At 46.3% G+C, this 17862-nt stretch overlaps 1 protein-coding gene and 1 long non-coding RNA gene across 11 annotated transcripts in view; one reads left to right on the top strand and one right to left on the bottom strand.

Moving 5' to 3' along the window:
• LOC132482705 (uncharacterized) overlaps positions 1 to 13824 on the top strand; it is a 59131-nt gene extending 45307 nt beyond the window's left edge. Inside the window, exons 3-4 of one of the 3 annotated variants that reach the window (XR_009530941.1) lie at positions 9300 to 9445; positions 13668 to 13824. This is a non-coding gene — a long non-coding RNA (uncharacterized LOC132482705). Of the gene's footprint in view, positions 1 to 9299; positions 9509 to 9953; positions 10296 to 13667 lie in introns of those variants that run through there. The other 2 variants (XR_009530942.1, XR_009530940.1) reach the window with 2 other exon arrangements.
• Positions 13825 to 15038: 1214 nt separating this feature from the next.
• The window catches only part of KDM5C (lysine demethylase 5C), a 32639-nt gene continuing 29815 nt past the window's right edge, over positions 15039 to 17862 (bottom strand). For 3 of the 8 annotated variants that reach the window (XM_060088016.1, XM_060088021.1, XM_060088015.1), the window contains 4 exons: positions 17181 to 17780; positions 16823 to 16901; positions 16493 to 16692; positions 15039 to 16384 (listed from right to left, as the gene is read on the bottom strand). In XM_060088016.1, coding sequence (XP_059943999.1) covers positions 16025 to 16384; positions 16493 to 16692; positions 16823 to 16901; positions 17181 to 17780 — 1239 coding nt within the window. In that variant the 3' untranslated portion in view covers positions 15039 to 16024. The remainder of the gene's footprint in view (positions 16385 to 16492; positions 16693 to 16822; positions 16902 to 17180; positions 17781 to 17862) is intronic. The other 5 variants (XM_060088019.1, XM_060088018.1, XM_060088022.1 and 2 more) reach the window with 3 other exon arrangements.

Below are 17862 nucleotides of genomic sequence, written 5' to 3'. Positions count from 1 at the left end.
TCCTAGGATCCCTTGATATATTTAGTTATCATGTCTCCCTAGTCTCTTTTATTTATTTATTTTTATTTATTTTTTTTCCCTAGTATCTTTTAAACTACAGTATTTCCTCTGTCTTTCCTTGTCTTTCATAACCTTGACACTTTTGAAGAGTACTGCTCAGTTATTTTGTAGAATGTCCCTCAGTTGGGTTTTTCTGATGTTCTTTCATGATTAGAGTTGTTAGGCTGTGTATTTTTGGTCAGAAGACCACAGAAGTGATGCACCCTTCCCAGTCCATCATAACAGGGGGTATAAGATGTTCATATGTCATATTATTGGTGATATTAACCTTCATCACTTGGTTAAGGTGGTGTCTTCCACTGTAAGGTTGCTATTTTCACCTTTGTAATTAGTAACTAACTTGTGACGAGACACTGAAAGTATCTACACAAGTATCCTGTTTTTCACCAAGCTTTCACCCACTAATTTTAGCATCCACTGATGATTCATGCCTGATACAGTTGTTACTGTGGTGTTTGCCAAATAGTGATTTTCTATTTCAATCATTCCTTCTACATTTAAAAAATTTTTTTATTTACTTGTTTATTTCTGGCTGCATTGGGTCTTCGTTGCTGCACGCGGGCTTTCTCTAGTTGCTGTGAGCAGGGGCTATCTGCATTGCGGTGCACGGGCTTCTCATTGTGGTGTCCTCTCTTGTTGCAGAGCACAGTCTCTAGGCATGCGGGCTTCAGTAGTTGTGGCACGTGGCCTCAGTAGTTGTGGCACGCGGGCTCAGTAGTTTGGCTTGCGGGCTCTAGAGTGCAGGCTCAGTAGTTGTGGCTCACGGGCTTAGTTGCTCCATGGCATGTGGGATCTTCCTGGATCAGGGATCGAACCCATGTTCCCTGCATTGGCAGGTGGATTCTTAACCACTGGACCACCAGGGAAGTTCCATGTTCTTTTCATTTTTAATCCCTTCTTAATTCTCTGGCCCCAGCCCTGGCATCATCCATGTCTCCAATATGTTTAGATAGATTATAAACAGATAAATAGATAGATGCTTTATATATCAGCAATATGTATATATATATATATATATTCACCTGTTCAAAGTGTACAATTCAGTGTCTTTTAGCATATTCACAGAGTGGTTAGACCATCATCACAGTCACAAGTTTAAAATATTTTCATCACCCCAACAAGGAAAACCTATACCTGTTAGCAATCACTTCCCATTTCCCTTCAACCTCCGTCTACCACCTCCCTACGCAACCGCTAATCTACTTTCTGTTTCTATAGACTTCCTAGTCTGGACATTTTATATAAATGGAATCATACAATATGTATCTTTTCTTTCTGGCTTCTCTCATTTAGCATAATGTTTTCAAGGTTCATGCATGTTTTAGCATGGGTCCGTACATCACCTATTTTTATTGCCAAACAATATTCCATTGTATGGATATACCACATTTTATTTATCCATTCATCTGTTATAGGCATTTGGGTTTGTTCCACTTTTGGTCTGTAATAAATAGTGGCAGCAATATACTGTGAGATATATTCAGCAACCTCAACTGCCTTACAGCACTATGGTGTGAAAACTCCTTATTTTTCCTGTCTACTCACCAAGGATGGACACCCAGATTGCTTCTAATTCTTTGCCATCACAAATTTTGATGTGATCAACACCCTCCAATATGTTTCCTTTGCACCTTTGCAAGAATTTCTTTGAGATATATGTCAAGGTGTGGAATTGCTGGGTCATAGGGTACATTCTTTTTTTTTTTTTTTAGATCAAGGAAAGAATACATTTCTAAAATTCAACTCCTATTTTATATTTTAGGATTTTTGATCTAATTGTCACATAACATTATGTTAGTTTTAGGTGTACCACATAACGGTTTTATATATGTATATCTACTGATGACTTTTTTTTAAACATTTTTATTGGAGTATAATAGCTTTACAATGGTATGTTAGTTTCTGCTTTATAACAAAGTGAATCAGTTATACATATGCATATATCCCCATATCGCCTCCCTCTTGTGTCTCCCTCCCACCCTCCCTGTCCCACCCCTGTAGCTGGTCACAAAGCACTGAGCTGATCTCCCTGTGCTATGCATAGCCTTACACACACACACACACACACAAACACTTGGCCGTATTCAGCTTTAACATTTTTTTCACCAGTCTAATAGGTATAACAATATATCTAATTTGTTGTTGTTTTTTGGTTGTGCGGCATGCAGCATCTTATTAGTTCCCTGACCAGGGATCGAACCTGTGCCCCCTGCAGTGGAGCACGGAGTCTTAACCACTGGACCACCAGGGAAGTCTCTCTAGTTTTCTTTTAATTTCTATTTGTCTGATGACTACTTAGTTTGATCATTTGTTCATGTGCCTGTTAGCTTTATGGCTTGCTTTCCTTTTCATATCCTTTGTAGACCTTTTTGCATCTGAAGGCCTCTCCAAAGTTTTACCTTCCGTGGGGGCTACACTGCTGGTCCCAAACCTGCGGGAAGCCTGGATGTCAGCCAGGGATTCTACACACTATACTGTGGGGGACTCACAGATGCCTCTCTGTCTCTGATTTCTTGACCTGTTTGAACAAACTCCCCTAACTCTGGTCCTCAGCACCCCCTTCTTTTCCAAGCCTCCCTTTGGATCAAGGCCATGGTAGAGTCATATTCCTGCCTCCCTACTGACCCTTAGAATGCAACTCCTGTGCCCTCCACACCCCTCCACTCAGCCCTGTATGTGTCCACAAGCTGTCTTTCCCTCCCCAAAGCTAACCTTTTATCAGAAAACTCCAGAGACACCCCACTGTCCAAAATCCCCTGAAAGGTTGCTGTGTGGGGTCCTCTCAGGGGAAGGAGGCACTGTAGAAGCTACCAGCAGAACAAGGCACCCAGGAGGTTTCACTCTTGTCAAGGCCTTGGGCTACCTATCTGGAGCACAGCATGAGGATAAAACATGGGGCACCCTCTCCTCAAAGAGGCAAGGGTGTATGGGAAAGATGGAAGAACTTCAGAAGAGCTTGGGGCCTGAGTGCCAGGAAACCACAGGAAGGAGGCAGTGGAGCAGCCAGGACAGGGAGAGAGATACCTACGACCTGCAGTGGTTTTTGAGAAATGATGGCCATGGCCCTGGGGCACCTCCACGGCCAGGCCCCTCCCTCACCAGCCTTAGCACCTAAACCCTTCCAGATTACGCCCTTCTGTTCAAAAGTAGACTCTTGGCACCTCCCCGCCATCTTTTTCTCACACACAGACTCCTGCCTTTATCGTGGCTGCCTTCCTCTACTCCTGTCCTTATTTGAACCACTTCCCTCCCTCTGCTGCCCACCCCAGCATCCCACAAAATCCAGATCTAATCACAGGTTTTCTAGGGTGCCTTTTCTGGGTCCAAGTCTCCTTCTTTGTCTCCACTTACCTTCCTCCTCAGGAAAAAAGAAGGGACCTTCTGGCAGGTGCCCAAGGGAAGGGGGCTGGAACTGGAGCATGAAGTGGAAGGGAGTCTCTTCACCTTAAAGGGCTGGGTGTCCTCCAACACTGCCTTGAAGCTGCCATCTTTCTGGAGGTCACCATGGTCTGCAGAGCTCACAAGTCAAGGCTCTCAGTGACCATGGCCCTATAAAGTATAAAGCCCTGCAGTTTCCCACTTCATCTCCCTCCCACCCTACTTCCAGTGCTTCGGCCATTCCCTGCAGGACAAGCTGGGCCCTGCTGTCTGGTCTCCAGTCCCTAGCTACTGCCGAACCCTCAGGTTGATTCTCCTCTCTCTCCTTATAATTGGGCACCCTCTGGCTCATCACTCCAGACAGCTCATCACCACCTTCTCTGTGGGATCTTCCTTTACCCCTTCCCTCAGGCACAGAAAAGTGGAAATATTAAGCTATGAAGAATATATAGAGTTGAAATAGAGAACACAATAGAGGAGGAAAATAGTAGGTTGAATACAGATGAAGAATGAATAAGAATTGGAAGATCAGATTGAAGAAATCTCCCAGAAAGCAGAAGAATAAAAATATAGAAAATATTAAGTTAAGAAAACAAAGAGAAATGGAAAATAGAAGGCCAGCAACTTGATAGTAGTCTCAGAAAAAGAGTAAGAATAAACAAACGAGAGGAGAAAATATTTGAAGAATGGAGGTACATATGCCAGGATTAAACTTTACTGGATATAAAATCAAATTACAAACATCAATTGTATTTCTGCATATAAACAGATGGAGTTAGAACATAAAATGTTTTAATTAACATTTAAATGGCATTTAAAGATCAATTATTTAGAAATCTTAGAAATATATCTAACAGAGGACGTGTAAGTCCATTATGGAGAAGACTATATAACTTTTTAAAGAGATTAAAGAAGATGTAAATAAATGGAGTGATATACCATATTCACAGGCTGGTGGACTCAATATTACAAAGATGTCAGTTCTCCTCAAATTGATCTACAGATTCAATATAAATCCAATTAAAGCCTAACTTCCTTGATGGTCCGGTGGTAAAGAATCCGCCTTCCAGTGCAGGGGACGCAGGTTCGATCCCTGGTCAGGGAACTAAGATCCCACATGCCGCGGGGCCACTAAGCCCGTGCGCCACAACTATTGAGCTCGCGTGCCTCAATGAGAGAGCCCACGTGCAGCAAACTGCAGAGCCCATGCGTTCTGGAGCCCTCGTGCCACAACTAGAGAGAGAAAACCTGCACGCCACAACTAGAGAGAAGGCGCATGCCAAAACGAAAATCCCGTGTGCCGCAACTAAGACCCAACGCAGCCAAAAAAATAAGGAAAATAAACAAATTAAAAAAAAAAAAAGCCTAACGGGTACTCATTGTTTTGTGGAACTTGACTCCAAAATTTATATAGAAATGAAAAAGGCCAAAAACAGCCATGACTCCTGAAGAAGAACAATATGAGAGGTTTTGCTCTATCAGATGATCAGATTTTTAAAATAAAGTTATAAAAATTAGGACCGTAGTATTGGCACCAGGATAGAAAACTAGTCCAGTGGAACAAACAGCTCAGAAGAAGACCCATGCATAGTTGCATAGTTGATTTAACAAAAATGTGGCACTGGAGAGCGGTGGTACCAGGGCAGTTTTTTCAATAAATGATGTTGGGACAATTGGGTGTCCAAATAGGAAGACAAGCAAACAAACACACCTAAATCGGATGTTTACCTCACCTCATATATCTAAAAAATCAAATAATTCACAGACAGATTATAAACCTAAATGTGAAAAGCAAAGAAGATAACATAGGAGAATATATTTTTGACTTTGGGATAGTAAAAGATTTTTTAAACAAGACACCAAAATTACTAATGATAAAAGGAAGGGATTGATAAAATGGACTACATTAAAAATAATAACGTATTTTCACCTAGAAACACTATAAACGGTGCAAAGGTAAACTACAGAATGGGAAAAGATATATTTGCATCCCGTAAAACAGTCAAAAATTTCATATCCAGATTATAAAATGAAATCCTACAATTCAACAAAAGATCGATAATCAATAGAAAAATATTTGACGGGGAATTCCCTGGTGGTCCAGAGGTTAGGACTCCGTGCTTTCACTGCAGAGGGCCTGGATTCAATCCCTGGTCAGGGAACTAAGATCCCACGAGCTGCCAGAAAAAAATTTTAATTAAAAAAAAGAAAAAGAGGGCTTCCCTGGTGGTGCAGTGGTTGAGAGTCTGCCTACCATTGCGAGGGACACGGGTTCGAGCCCTGGTCTGGGAGGATCCCGCATGCCGCGGAGGAACTAGCCCCGTGAGCCACAATTACTGAGCCTGCGCGTCTGGAGCCTGTGCTCCGCAACAAGAGAGGCCGCGAGAGTGAGAGGCCCGCGCACCGCGATGAGGAGTGGACCCCACTTGCCGCAACTAGAGAAAGCCCTCGCACAGAAACGAAGACCCAACACAGCCATAAATAAATAAATAAAAATTTAAAAAAAAAAAGAAAAAGAAAGAAAAATATTCGAAAGAGTTGAAGGAGCACATCACAAGAGAATATCCAAATGGCCAGTAGGTATATGAAAAGGTGCTCAATTTCGTTAGTTATCAGGGAAATGCCAATTTAAACTACATGAGGTACTATGCTCCTCAGATTGGCAAAAGTTAAAAATCGACAGTACCAAGGACTGGTAAGGATGTGGAACAACAGGGCCTCTTATACTCTGCTGAACCTAAAGTTGCTCTAAACAATAAAGTCTATATTACAAAAACAAGAAATATCTGTATTTCTTCTAGTCACCGGACTGATGTAGCCTGAAATCAGACATAAAGCCAAATCCTGTAGGTTGCTGAATTACAGTGCCAGTTGAATTCACAAGATCTCCAGGTCTCTTATGTGAAATAAAAGCCTGCTGGTTGCTGGAAGATTGGGACCTTGGGAATTGGAATTGGAACATCAAGGTTGATTTGGATCGACCTGAGTTCCCTAAACACCAGCCCCCACTGAGTCTCCCTTGGTGGCAGAGGCAGCCCTTCCTCCCCAGTCTAATGGGGCTGGACCTGCATGACTTGGGGACCCTCTAAGGATTTTGCTAATCTTTCTCAGGATCCATTCATATCACCCCTTGGTGCCTCCATACCCATTACTGGATTCAGATTCCTGCATGTCCCAGGGAAAATAGAGTCAGACCTGTGAGGAGAAAGCCTAATTTATGTTGACAGAAACCTCAGTGATATATGTGGGAACTGATTCTATGCATGATAGATCAGAGAGAAATAAATGTAATTATAGATTGGGCCAAACGTTTTTTATTGTGGTAATATATATATAACAAAATTTGCCATTTTAACCCTTTTCAAGTGTACAATTAGGTGGCATTAATTATATTCACAATGTTGTGCGACCATCACCATTATCCGATTCCAAAACTTTTTTTTATCACCCCAAGCAGGCACCCATTAAGCAGTAACTCCTGCCCCTAGCTCCTGGTAACATTTAACCTACTTTCTGTCTGTATAAATTTGCCTATTCTAGATATTTCATATAAGTGGAACCTTAAAATATTTGTCCTTTTTTGTTTGGATTATTTCCCCTAGAATAATATTTCCAGGGTTCATCCATGTGATAGCAAGTCTGAACTTCATTCCTTTTTATGGCTGAACAATATTTCAGTATTTGTATGTACTACATTTTGTTTATCTGTTCATCTGTTGATGAACACTTGGGTCATTTCCACCTTTTGGCTATTGTGAATTACAGTGAATGAATATTGGTGTACAGATATCTTTTTGAGTCCCTGTTTTCGATTCTCTTGAGTATATACCTAGGAGTGGAATTGCTGGGTCATATGGTAATTGTCTTTAGCTTTTTGAGGAACTGCCAGGCTGCTTTTACACAATGGCTGCATCATTTTACATTCCCACCAGCAATGTACAAAGGTTCCAATTTCTCCACATCCTCTCCGATGTTATTTTCTGATGATGATGATGATTATGGCCATCCTAGTGGCTGTGAAATATTATCTCATTGTGTTTTGATTTCCCTATCCATAATAACTAATGATGTTGGGCAACTTTTCATGTGCTTATCGGTTATTTATATATCTCCTTTGGAGAAATGTCTATTCAAGTCCTTTGCCCATTTTTAAATTGGGTTGTTAGTCTTTTTGTTGTTGAGTTGTAGGAATTCTTTATATATTATGGATATTAAACCCTTATCAGATAAGATTTGCAAATATTTTCTTCCATTCTATAGATTGCCTTTTCATTTTCTTGATATTATCCTCTTGATATTGTCCTTTGATGCACAAAAGTTTTTATTTTTATGAAGTCCAATTTATCTATTTGTCTTCTTGCTGCTTGTGCTTTTGGTATCACATTTAAGAACCTGTTGCCAAGTCCAAGGTCATGAAAATTTACCCCTATGTTTTCTTCTAAGAGTTTTATGGTTTTAGCTCTTGTATTTAGGTTGTCGATCCATTTTGAATTAATAGTATATGGTATGAAGTAGGCGTCCAACTTCATTCTTTTGCATGTAAAAATCCCGTTGCACCAGCGCCATCTGTTGAAGAGACTGTCCTTATCCCATTGAATGGACTTGGCACCTTAATCAAAAACCACTTGGCCATTTGACTTTTTTGTTTCAAGATTGTTTTGACTATTGAGGGCCCCTTGAAATTCCATATGAATTTGAGGATTGGCATTTCCACATTTCTGCAAAAATGCTGTTGGAATTTTGATAGAGATTTTGCTGAATCTGTAGGTTGCTTTGGGTTGTATTGACATCTTAATAAAAAATCTTCCAATCCATGAACACAGGACGTCTTTCCATTTATTTAGGTCTCCTTTAATTTCTTTCAGCCATAGTTTATAGTTTTCAATACACAAGTCTTTTGCCTCCTTGGTTAAATTTATTCCTAGATATTTCTTTTAGATGCTATTGTAAATGGAATTGCTCTCAATTTCATTTTAAAACCCAGCTGATTTTTATGTGTTGGTCTTGTTCCTTGCAGCTTTGCTGAATTTATTAGCTCTAAGCCTTTTCTGCATCTGAAATGCCTTTTCTGCATCAATTGAGATGATCACATAGGTTTTTTTCCTTTGTTCTATTAATGTGATGTGTAACCTTGATTGATTTTCTGATGTTGAACCACTCTTGCATTCCTGGAATAAATCCCACTGGATCATGGTGTATAATCTGTTTAATATGCTGTTGGATTCTGTTTGCTAGTATTTTGTTGAGGATTTTTGCATCTGTATTCATACGGGATATTGGTCTATAATTTTCTTGTGATGTCTTAATCTGGTTTTGGTAGGGCCAAACTTTTCAGTATGGGTTCACTTATCAGCATTCCTGAATGTACTGTGTTAGCTGAAGCAGCTAGGAGTATTTCTAAGATTTGTCCTATTGATTGATTGAAACCTGGGCTCAACAGTAGCCTATGTTAATTGAAGTTAAGATGCCAGATGTACAAGGTAGAGGGAGGAGTCCAAATGCTAGTGGCACTGGTGGTATAGTGGTGAGCATAGCTGCCTTCCAAACGTTTAGAGTGGTAAGAGTGTTGGAATCAGTTCATCATGTGTAACCCATTTAACTCACCCTCTAACTATGTGGACACTCCTTTCACAAAGGCTTTGAGAAACGCATTATGAGGTGTGGCAGAGACTAGCTAGGTGGTCACTAAGCCTGTTTCCTCTTCCTGTTTGGGACAAATTCAGATTACATTTTCCAGCACCCCTTGTGGTTGAATATGACCACTGTCTGAGTTCTAGCTAATGGAATGTGAGCAGAAGTGATGTACACTACAACTAAGCCTAGCTCATTAAAACCTCCCACGTGGTCTTTTCTTCTTCTAGTTGGCTGAGATGGAGATGACAATAGTACAATGGCGACCACGTTTTGAAGATGGCAGACCATCTACACAGAAGGTGCCTAGGACCCTGAATCACCACTTAGAAGAGGGCAGCCCAGCTATTAACAACTGTTTTGGAAGATTGCAGGAGTAAGAAGTAAATTTTATTGTCTTAAATTTCACAGATTTTTTTTCTGTCCCGGAAGCTAACTTTACCTTAACTAATACATAAATGTTGCCTCCTTAAAAAACATTGCAGTGGGGTTTTTTTTTTTTTCCTGTAATTTGGGGCCATGGTGAGAGATGGGGATGATAGGATCACCTTCAGAGACAAGTTGCGTCTGATTCCTATAATGCATAGCAGAGCCATAGCAGTAATCAGAATGGTGATTTGACCTGTGGGGATCTATAGTGGTGGCTAATTAAACGTGGTTACTCTAGGGCCAAATAGATGGACAGCCTAATAAGGTCCTACTTGATTTATGTAACCAAAAAAATCTAGTCTAGCAAATTGAGGCTCGATCTAGTCCCCAAAATGTAGAGTCCCAGCCTCTCCCCCAGTTCACGGACTGGAGCCCCTTGAATGAAGGGGAGGGTCTACTTACTACACCTTTCACAAGGGTGTATGGTGAACTCTCCCTCCTTGCTTTTCCCACAGGAACCTGCAGCCAATGTAACTGTGCCTTGGGGACAGGGAAATACCCAGACCTTTTGAAATAGACTGGATACTGGTTCTGAGTTAATCCCCTGTGACCTAGACATCACCATGGTCCACCAGTCAGAGAGGGATAAAGCATGCGTGAAGAGTCAGCCTGAGTCCTTCTCATATTGGGCTCACGGGATCGCAAATCCCATCCTGTGGTTTGCTGGTTCCTGGACACATTATGGGAATACACATGGTATAGATGGCATAAAGGGTAGGAGAGCTACGTATGAAGAACAAAGTAGTGAGTGGAAAGATCAGACTGAGGATCTCTTCTAGAAATCAACAGATAAGAATAAAGAGATATAAAATATTTTTTAAAAAACTAAAGAAATGGGGTGGTGGGGGGGGGTAATGTTAGAAGCGGCCACATTGTGATAATAGGAATCCCAGACACAGAGAAAGATAAAAATGGAAAAACGGATCTATTTTGTGAATGAATGCCTGGACACAGGACACCATGTGACCTGTGCAAGCTGAGCTGCCATGGCAACATGTGTTAATGGTCCCATCAAGCCATGTGGTTGTCTATGTGCAGCAGCACTCTGCCACCAAATAGAGTAAGCTGCCTGAGCAGGTGGCTCATACTCCCACTGGCTGCACTACCGTCCCTTTCTCACACCTGAGTCTCATGGGGCGTTCCCTGTGACCAGGTGACTCAGAGGCACAATATCCAAGCTTGGTTCACAGATGGCTTTGCATAATATGCTGGCACCAGCTGGACATGTCTAGCTGCAGTGTGATAGCCCCACTTAGGGTTGATCCTGGGGACAATGGGAAGGGAAATTCTCACTGCCTGATTGCATAGATGGTTAGAGGTGTAGATACCACTGATTCGTGAGTAGTTAGTAATGATTTGGCTAGGTGGTCAAGGACTTGGAAAGAATAGGATTGAAATATTGTTCAAGGAGGAGGTCTTGGGAAGAGGCATATGGATGTCCCTTTTGGAATGGGCACAGAGTGTGAAGATAGTCACGTCGCACATAAATGAGCACCAGAGAGCATCCACTATGGAGAAAGATCTCAATGAGTTGGACAAGATGTCCTGTCCTATGGATGTCAGCCAACCTCAGTTCCTTACCCAATGGACTCCTGAACAAAATGGCCATGGCAGCATGCGTGGAGTTTAGGCACGGGCTCTATAATATAGACTTTCACCAAGGCCAGTCTGGCTATAACAACTGCTGAGTGCCCAACCTACCGACAGCAGAGGCACACCAAGCCCCACTATTGGAACCATTTGTCAGTGGCAACTGATTACAGAGACAGTACAAAATGAAAGCATTGGACCCCCAACATTTTACTGGCAGGAAGCAGACTGGGGAAACTGCTCAGCCGCAAATATGTGATACCTTTCATGAAAAGGGAAGAAAGGCACAGAGGATGGGACCAAGAGCCCAGAAAGCAGAGCCAAGAGCCATGGAGAATTATTCCCAGGCCTTGAAACCTAATCCAGGAACTTCCACGTGCCCAGCGGGATTTCACAATTGCTATAGACCAGTGACTCCTTTATGTCTCCCGTTTCCCGTTTTTTAAATGGAATGGGACTTCCCTGGTGGTGCAGTGGTTAAGAATCTGCCTGCCAATGCAGGGGACATAGGTTCGATCCCTGGTCTGGGAAGATCCCACGTGCCACAGAGCAACTAAGCCCGTGCACCACAACTACTGAGCGTATGCACTGCAACTACTGAGCCCATGTGCCGCAGCTACTGAAGCCTGCACGCTCTAGGGACCGCGCGCCGCAACTACTGAGACTGTGCTGCAACTACTGAAGCCTGAGCGCCTAGAGCCCGTGCTCTGCAACAAGAGAAGCCACTGCAATGAGAAGCCCGCACACCGCAACGAAGAGTAGCCCCCGCTCTCCACAACTAGAGAAAGCCTGTGCACAGCAAAAACCCAACACAGCCAAAAATAAATAAAATTAAGAAAAAAAAAAGAAATGGAATGTCCGTAGCAGTATCCAGTGTCTGTTGCACCATCGTATGTTGGGTGTGTCGGGGACAGATAACTTGTCTCTTGAGTTTCACAGATCTACTGGTGGAAAACAAATAGAACTTAAGGACCCATACTTAAGGAATACACTGAAGGAGTCTCATTCACACCTGGACCTGATTTAGATGAGATTCTGGACTTTGAGGCAATGCTGTAATGGAGTGAGACTTTTTCAGACCTTGGAAAGGGGTGAATGTATTTTGCACGTGGAAGGGACGTGAATCATTGGGGGCCAGAGGACAAACTATAGTAGTCTCCAATATGGCCCCCAATGATCCCCACCTCCTAGTATTCACATCCTTGTGTAATCCCCTCCCGAGTGTGGTCTGGATCTGGTGACTTACTTACTTCTGGTGAGTGGAATATTGCAAAAGTGGTGGGATGTCACTTCTGAGACTAGGTTATAAAGACTGTGACTTCCATCTTCCATGTGCACAATTTTCTCCCCATGTCCCCCCACACACACACCCCCGTTTCGTCTCACTTGATCAACTCTGTTGAAACAAGTAGCCATGTTGTGAGTTGGCCTGTGGAAAAGTCCACATGGCAAGGAAACAGGATGGCCTCCAGCCAACAGTTGGCAAGAAACTGAGGCCCTCAGTCCAACAACCCACAAGGAACTAAGTCCTGTCAACAGCCACGCGCTGAGCTTGGAAGCAGATCCTTCCCCAGTCGAGCCTTGGGACAAATGCAGCCCCAGCTGACACCTTGATTGCAGCCTGTGAGAGAGCCTGAAACAGAAACCCAGCTAAGATGTACCCAGATTCCTGACCTACAGGAACTGTGAGATAAATGTCATTGTTTTAAGCCATTGTTTTGAAGTAATTTGTTATGCAGTAATACATAACTAATACAGGCAGGCATGGAGGTTATATACAAGTTCAGCATATGGACTTCTACCTACCAAGGCCAATCTGGCTATAGCACTGCTGAGGTCCCATCTGCCAATAGCAGAGAGCAACATTGAACCCCTGCTATGAATTATGTCCTGGGGGCAGACTGATTACTTTGGACCCCTTCTGTCATGCAGCACAGGCTGTAGGTTCACAGAGATTTAACGGGAATCCCAGCTCTGCCAGGCTGATATTGCCTGAGCTAGACGTGTTCTTCGTAGAGTCTGTTTCCTGTGTTACCTGACAAGGACTTTGTGAAATATCTCACGTGGAGCTTGGCACCCAGAAAGGAGTTCACAAGAGGCTTTTCCCCTCCTTTTCCTGGAATGCGTGTGCCCCAGGGGCAGGGAATCCATCTGTCTGTCCCCAAATCCCTTTTCTTCCATCATTACAATTTCAGGGCTTCTGGGAAGCATGGTCAGTGTCTACCCCTTCAGGGCCCTAGTGACCATGGACCTCAGACCCCAGGCCCCACTCCCCTGGGGTAGCTAGCGCCCTTACCAATGAGCTTTATGCACTGCAAAGGGAACAGAGTGAGACTCCAACTGCTGTTTCTGTCTCCCTCCTTCTGAGCCCAGACTGCAGGCCCCTGACTGGAAGTGGAGGCAGAGGACTCAGGCCTGGGCCTTGCCTTCCCTCTAGGAACTCCCAGTACGGGAACCTGGGGGTGGGAGAGTGTTTCAGGCACCACCTAAGGCACAGTGGGGGCACTAGGGAGGGGGAAGGGTTTGGGGCAAATCCTTAGAGGAAATGATGTGTCTTCTCATCCCTGTGTCACCTGCAGACTCAGGAGCCATTCTGAGGGATATGGCAGCCTCTGGGAGAATGCAGCAGCAAGGCAGTGTCTCTACAGTAGGAAATGAGGTGAAGATACTGTGCTCCCCCAATCCTCTCTCCTCTCCCCATCTCCCACTCATCTGGGCCCTCCCAAGGCAGTCACTCCTCCCTTCCTAGGTGAGTATCTGGGGAGGGGGGACAGATCTGCACCCAGAGCAGGCTCTCTGGAAGATGTCACATTTCATCTGGGTCTTACAGGATGGTGGCCAGCACCACTCCTGCAGAGCTCCTGGGATGCACATCACTGTGAGAGATGGGGCAGGACGGTGCAAAGATGGGAAATGCTGTCTGGAAACCAGTGAGCCCCTCACTCTGGAGGACCTTAGCCTGGGCCTAGTTCTTGAGCCTGGGAGCTGCTGTAGGTCGTAGGCACCCTCTTCCTCTCCTGTGAGGCCACGTCTTCTGGGGACTGCCTCGGGGTGGGAGTGGTAATGCAGCGCCAAGACTGAACCCCTTCCTGTCCCTGTCCCAGCTCTCATATCCCAGTCTCCTCTGAGGTGGTCTCCAACCTTCTTTTCATGCTCAGTTCCATACAGGTGGACAAACAAAAGACAAGCCTTTCCCCGTGGACAGGGGTATCCACTGGCCCCTGCCTCCCCTTACTTGCACAGCCCAGTGGCTCCTGGCCGGACGACTGAAGGAGGCAGGGCTGAGCCAGAAATTAAATCAAAGCCCATCAAATGCCCCAGCAATCAAAGCTGCTAGAAGTGGGTGAGCTTTCTCACTCACCACTAGGCTCCCATTAACTGGAAACCCTGAGAAGGGGGAAGAAGAGCAGCAAAATGAACCCACTGAGCATTCAGATGAGAAAGGGGAATGACAGTGTACTGGGGCATCAGGGCCTGGCTATCAGCCTTTAAGGCCTCTGTGCAACGCCTTGAGAGAAAGGAAAGCCCTTGCAGAGCCCGGCATGACGGGAAGCTGGTGGGCTGGCTTAGCAGGGCATCAGTGCTTTTGCTTCCTCCTCTGTATCCTATCATGAGCAGACTCTGAACACACATTAAGGACTGCAGAGTGGTTCTTAGCCTTTGGAGGGACAAGGATCCCTTTCTGAATCTGATGCAATGTCTTCTTGCCAGTAAAACAGATGCATGCAAACCCCCATAAAAACACTAATTCTGGTTATGGTCTCTGATTTTAGAAACCCTAGCCACCCTCATTTTAAAGACTCTGGGTCCCAGGAGGGGGAAAAAAAATCTGTATTTAAAAGTGAACTCGCCTTGAAACCATTATGCTAAGTGAAAGAGCACAGTCACAAAGGATCACATATTGTATGACTCCATTTATATAAAATGTCCAAAACAGGCAAATCTATATAGATTAGGTGGTAGCCTAGGAGTGGGGGACCAGGGAGAAGGGTGATGCTTAAGGAGCGTGGAGCTTCCTTTTGGAATGACGAAAATGTTCTCCACTGACAGGTAATGGAGACACTGTTCTCCCCCACCAAAGAGAAATGCACTTCAGAAACATGTTTCCAAAAAACGTTGCTAAGGGTTTTATTTCTAACAAGAGGAAAATAATAAAATAAAATTAAAATAGGCTTCAGTTGGAACCAAGTTTCTTGTTTTGCTTTTTTTTTTTTTCTTTTGAACAAACTAATTACACACCAACAATCTTCTTTTATTACAACATGAACCCAGGAGGAGGAAAGGAGACAGGGCAGGACATGGAGGGAAGATCAAGGTGGTAGTGAGGACAAGCACCAAAAGCTTTCTTCAGATCACAGGGAGCCCTGCTCAGCTCCCCAACCGAATTCACTTAAAATAAAAAACTGTGAGCACAGCTATGTGAAGTTTCCTCCTCCTGGGTGGAACAGTCAGGGGAAGGGAGGAGAAGGAGGCAAAGGGAGGAGGGAGGCAGGAGAAGGGGGGAAGGAGGAGAAAGAGTGAGAGGGGGAGGTGAGGTTAGTGTAGCATGGCCTGGCGAGGGCCACAACTGGGGAGAGAAGGGAGAGGAGATTCCCCCAGTTTGCATATGCACTGGCCGTGTCTCTGGAATGGTGCCGGCCCAGCCCCAGCCACCTCCCTGCCCACCTGCCCATCTGTCTATCTGCCTCAGGTGTCTGGGAATGCTGGTTAGAGGCTACCAGGGAGGGGGACTCCAGGGGCCGGCCCCCAGGAGCTGAGGTCTGAACAATACCTTGGAGTCAGAATATAAAAGTCAAGGGACTCGGGGATGGGCTGGGGTGGGGGGGTGGCCATCCCCCCTACTCGCCCACCTCCCAAGAAGCAGGCCTGATGGTCAGAAAGAGGATCCTTGAGGCCAAGGGGTCTCTGTTGGGGTCTGTGCTAGGCTCAGCCGCTGTCACAATTGTTGCTGAGGCGACTGCTGCGGGCAGGGCACGTGCAGCCGGGGAGTCAAAGTGGAGAAAGGGGCCGAGGAGCCTGAACTGGCCCCTAGTGCCGGCTCCAAGCCATTCTGGTTCTCCTGGGTGCCGGGGCTGTCAGTGGTGGGCAGGGGTGGGCCCTCACCCCCAGTCTCCTCCTCCAGCTCCTCCTCCTCCTGGGCCTCCTCGGCCTCTGGCCCTGAGCTCCGTACCCTCTTTGGCTCTAGCTCCTCTCGGGCTGGGTCATCGCCCTCCCCACCCCGATCCACCTTCCGCCGCCGCCGCCTCTCCAGCGCCCGGCCCCGTGCTCGGCTCCCATGGCGCTCTGCCTTCTCCAGCTGTGAACACCAATGGGCAAAGAGAGGTGTGCGACAGTGGTCAGGCCTGGGCTCCCTGCCTGCTTGGCCTGACCTCCCATCCCTGCCCATGATCCCTCCTCTCCTCACCTCCAGAAGTGTGCGGATCCGCTCCAGGTTTGGAGGCTGCCCAGCCTGCAGCAGCTGCCAGATGCTGTGGTTCTCATCCAGGGTCACCTCAAGCAGATCCCCCTCCAACATGAGCTCCTCCAGGGGGGCCCGGGTTGCCTCAGGCAGCTCCAACACAGGGCCAGTCAACTGTGGCAACAGCGAGGACAGCAGCTCCAGGTCTGAGGGGTTGCAGGGACAAGCTGGGTTAGAGGCTGCTCCCGGTCGTACCCCCCCCCCCACGACAAGCCGAGGACCACGTGGGTCACTCTGGTGAGATCCAATAAACAGCCTACCCACACCTAAACCTACCTCTCTTACCTGAGCCCTCCCCCGGGGCTACCTTCTCAGGACTGGTCATGCTGTCTCCATTCTCCAGCAACCCCTGCACCTGCCGAAGAGAGCAAGGACAGGTAGCGGTAACTGAAGAACCAGGCCCGATTGCTTCCCCACAACCTCAGACTTGGGACCCTCCACCTCCGGGAGGAGGGCAGACACAGGCTGCCGGCATGGAGCATTGCAGGGATCTGGAGAGGAGGCAGAATGGGGCAGGGAGGCCAGGCCAAAGGAGACCAAAAATCAGAGAGCAGGGACAGGGCTGGAGCCTAAGTAAGGGTGAGGGCTAGGAGACAGGAATTTGAGGGCGAAAGAGCTGGGCTGTGCAGCTCACCTTAGGCATATCCTTGCCACTGCCTTCTCTGAGAGGGTCAGAGGCAGGGGCTGAAGGGTAGGTAGGGGGCTCCTCGGGCCTGGGTTCAGCCTGCAGCCGCTGGCGAAGCTCGGCCAGCCGTCCCAACACAGCAGTCACATCCTCAGAGGCCAGAGCCTGCCTGGCACGGCCTTGCCAGCTGATGGCCCTCTCTGTGAGGCACTGCAGGGCCTCACCCTCAGGCAGCCGCACAGGCAGTCTCTGCAGCGCCACCAGCAGTGCCAGGATGGTCTCCAGGCGTGGGCGCCGTGAGCGCATGCACAGCGGACACAAGAATTTGGTGTCCCACTCCCACCAGGCCAGCAGTGGGGATGAGGTGGGACTGGGCCTTGGGGAACTGAGGAGGCGGGGTACCGACACACATCGCCCATGGAACCAGTCCTGACACAGGTCACACTGCAGAGCTCCCACCCCGGCTGGCACCTGCCCACACACACAGATGGAGGTTGCAGAGGAAGCTGTGGTCGATGATGCCAGTGGACTGGGCTTGGCGGAGTTGGTGCGACGCAGCTGCAGAATTCCCTCCTTCTCCTTCTGTTCCCCCTCCTTGAAGGCCACGATCTGCCGTGCCCAGGACAGGGGAGGAGAGGTCAGCACCCCAACCCTCCTTCTCTGGCACCATGAATACCCCACTCCCAAACCA

Source organism: Mesoplodon densirostris, chromosome X (genome assembly GCF_025265405.1).
Source record: "Mesoplodon densirostris isolate mMesDen1 chromosome X, mMesDen1 primary haplotype, whole genome shotgun sequence".
Taxonomy (NCBI): Eukaryota; Metazoa; Chordata; class Mammalia; order Artiodactyla; family Ziphiidae; genus Mesoplodon; species Mesoplodon densirostris.
Note: the sequence above shows the minus strand (reverse complement) of the source record. Positions and strands in the feature narration are given on the sequence as shown.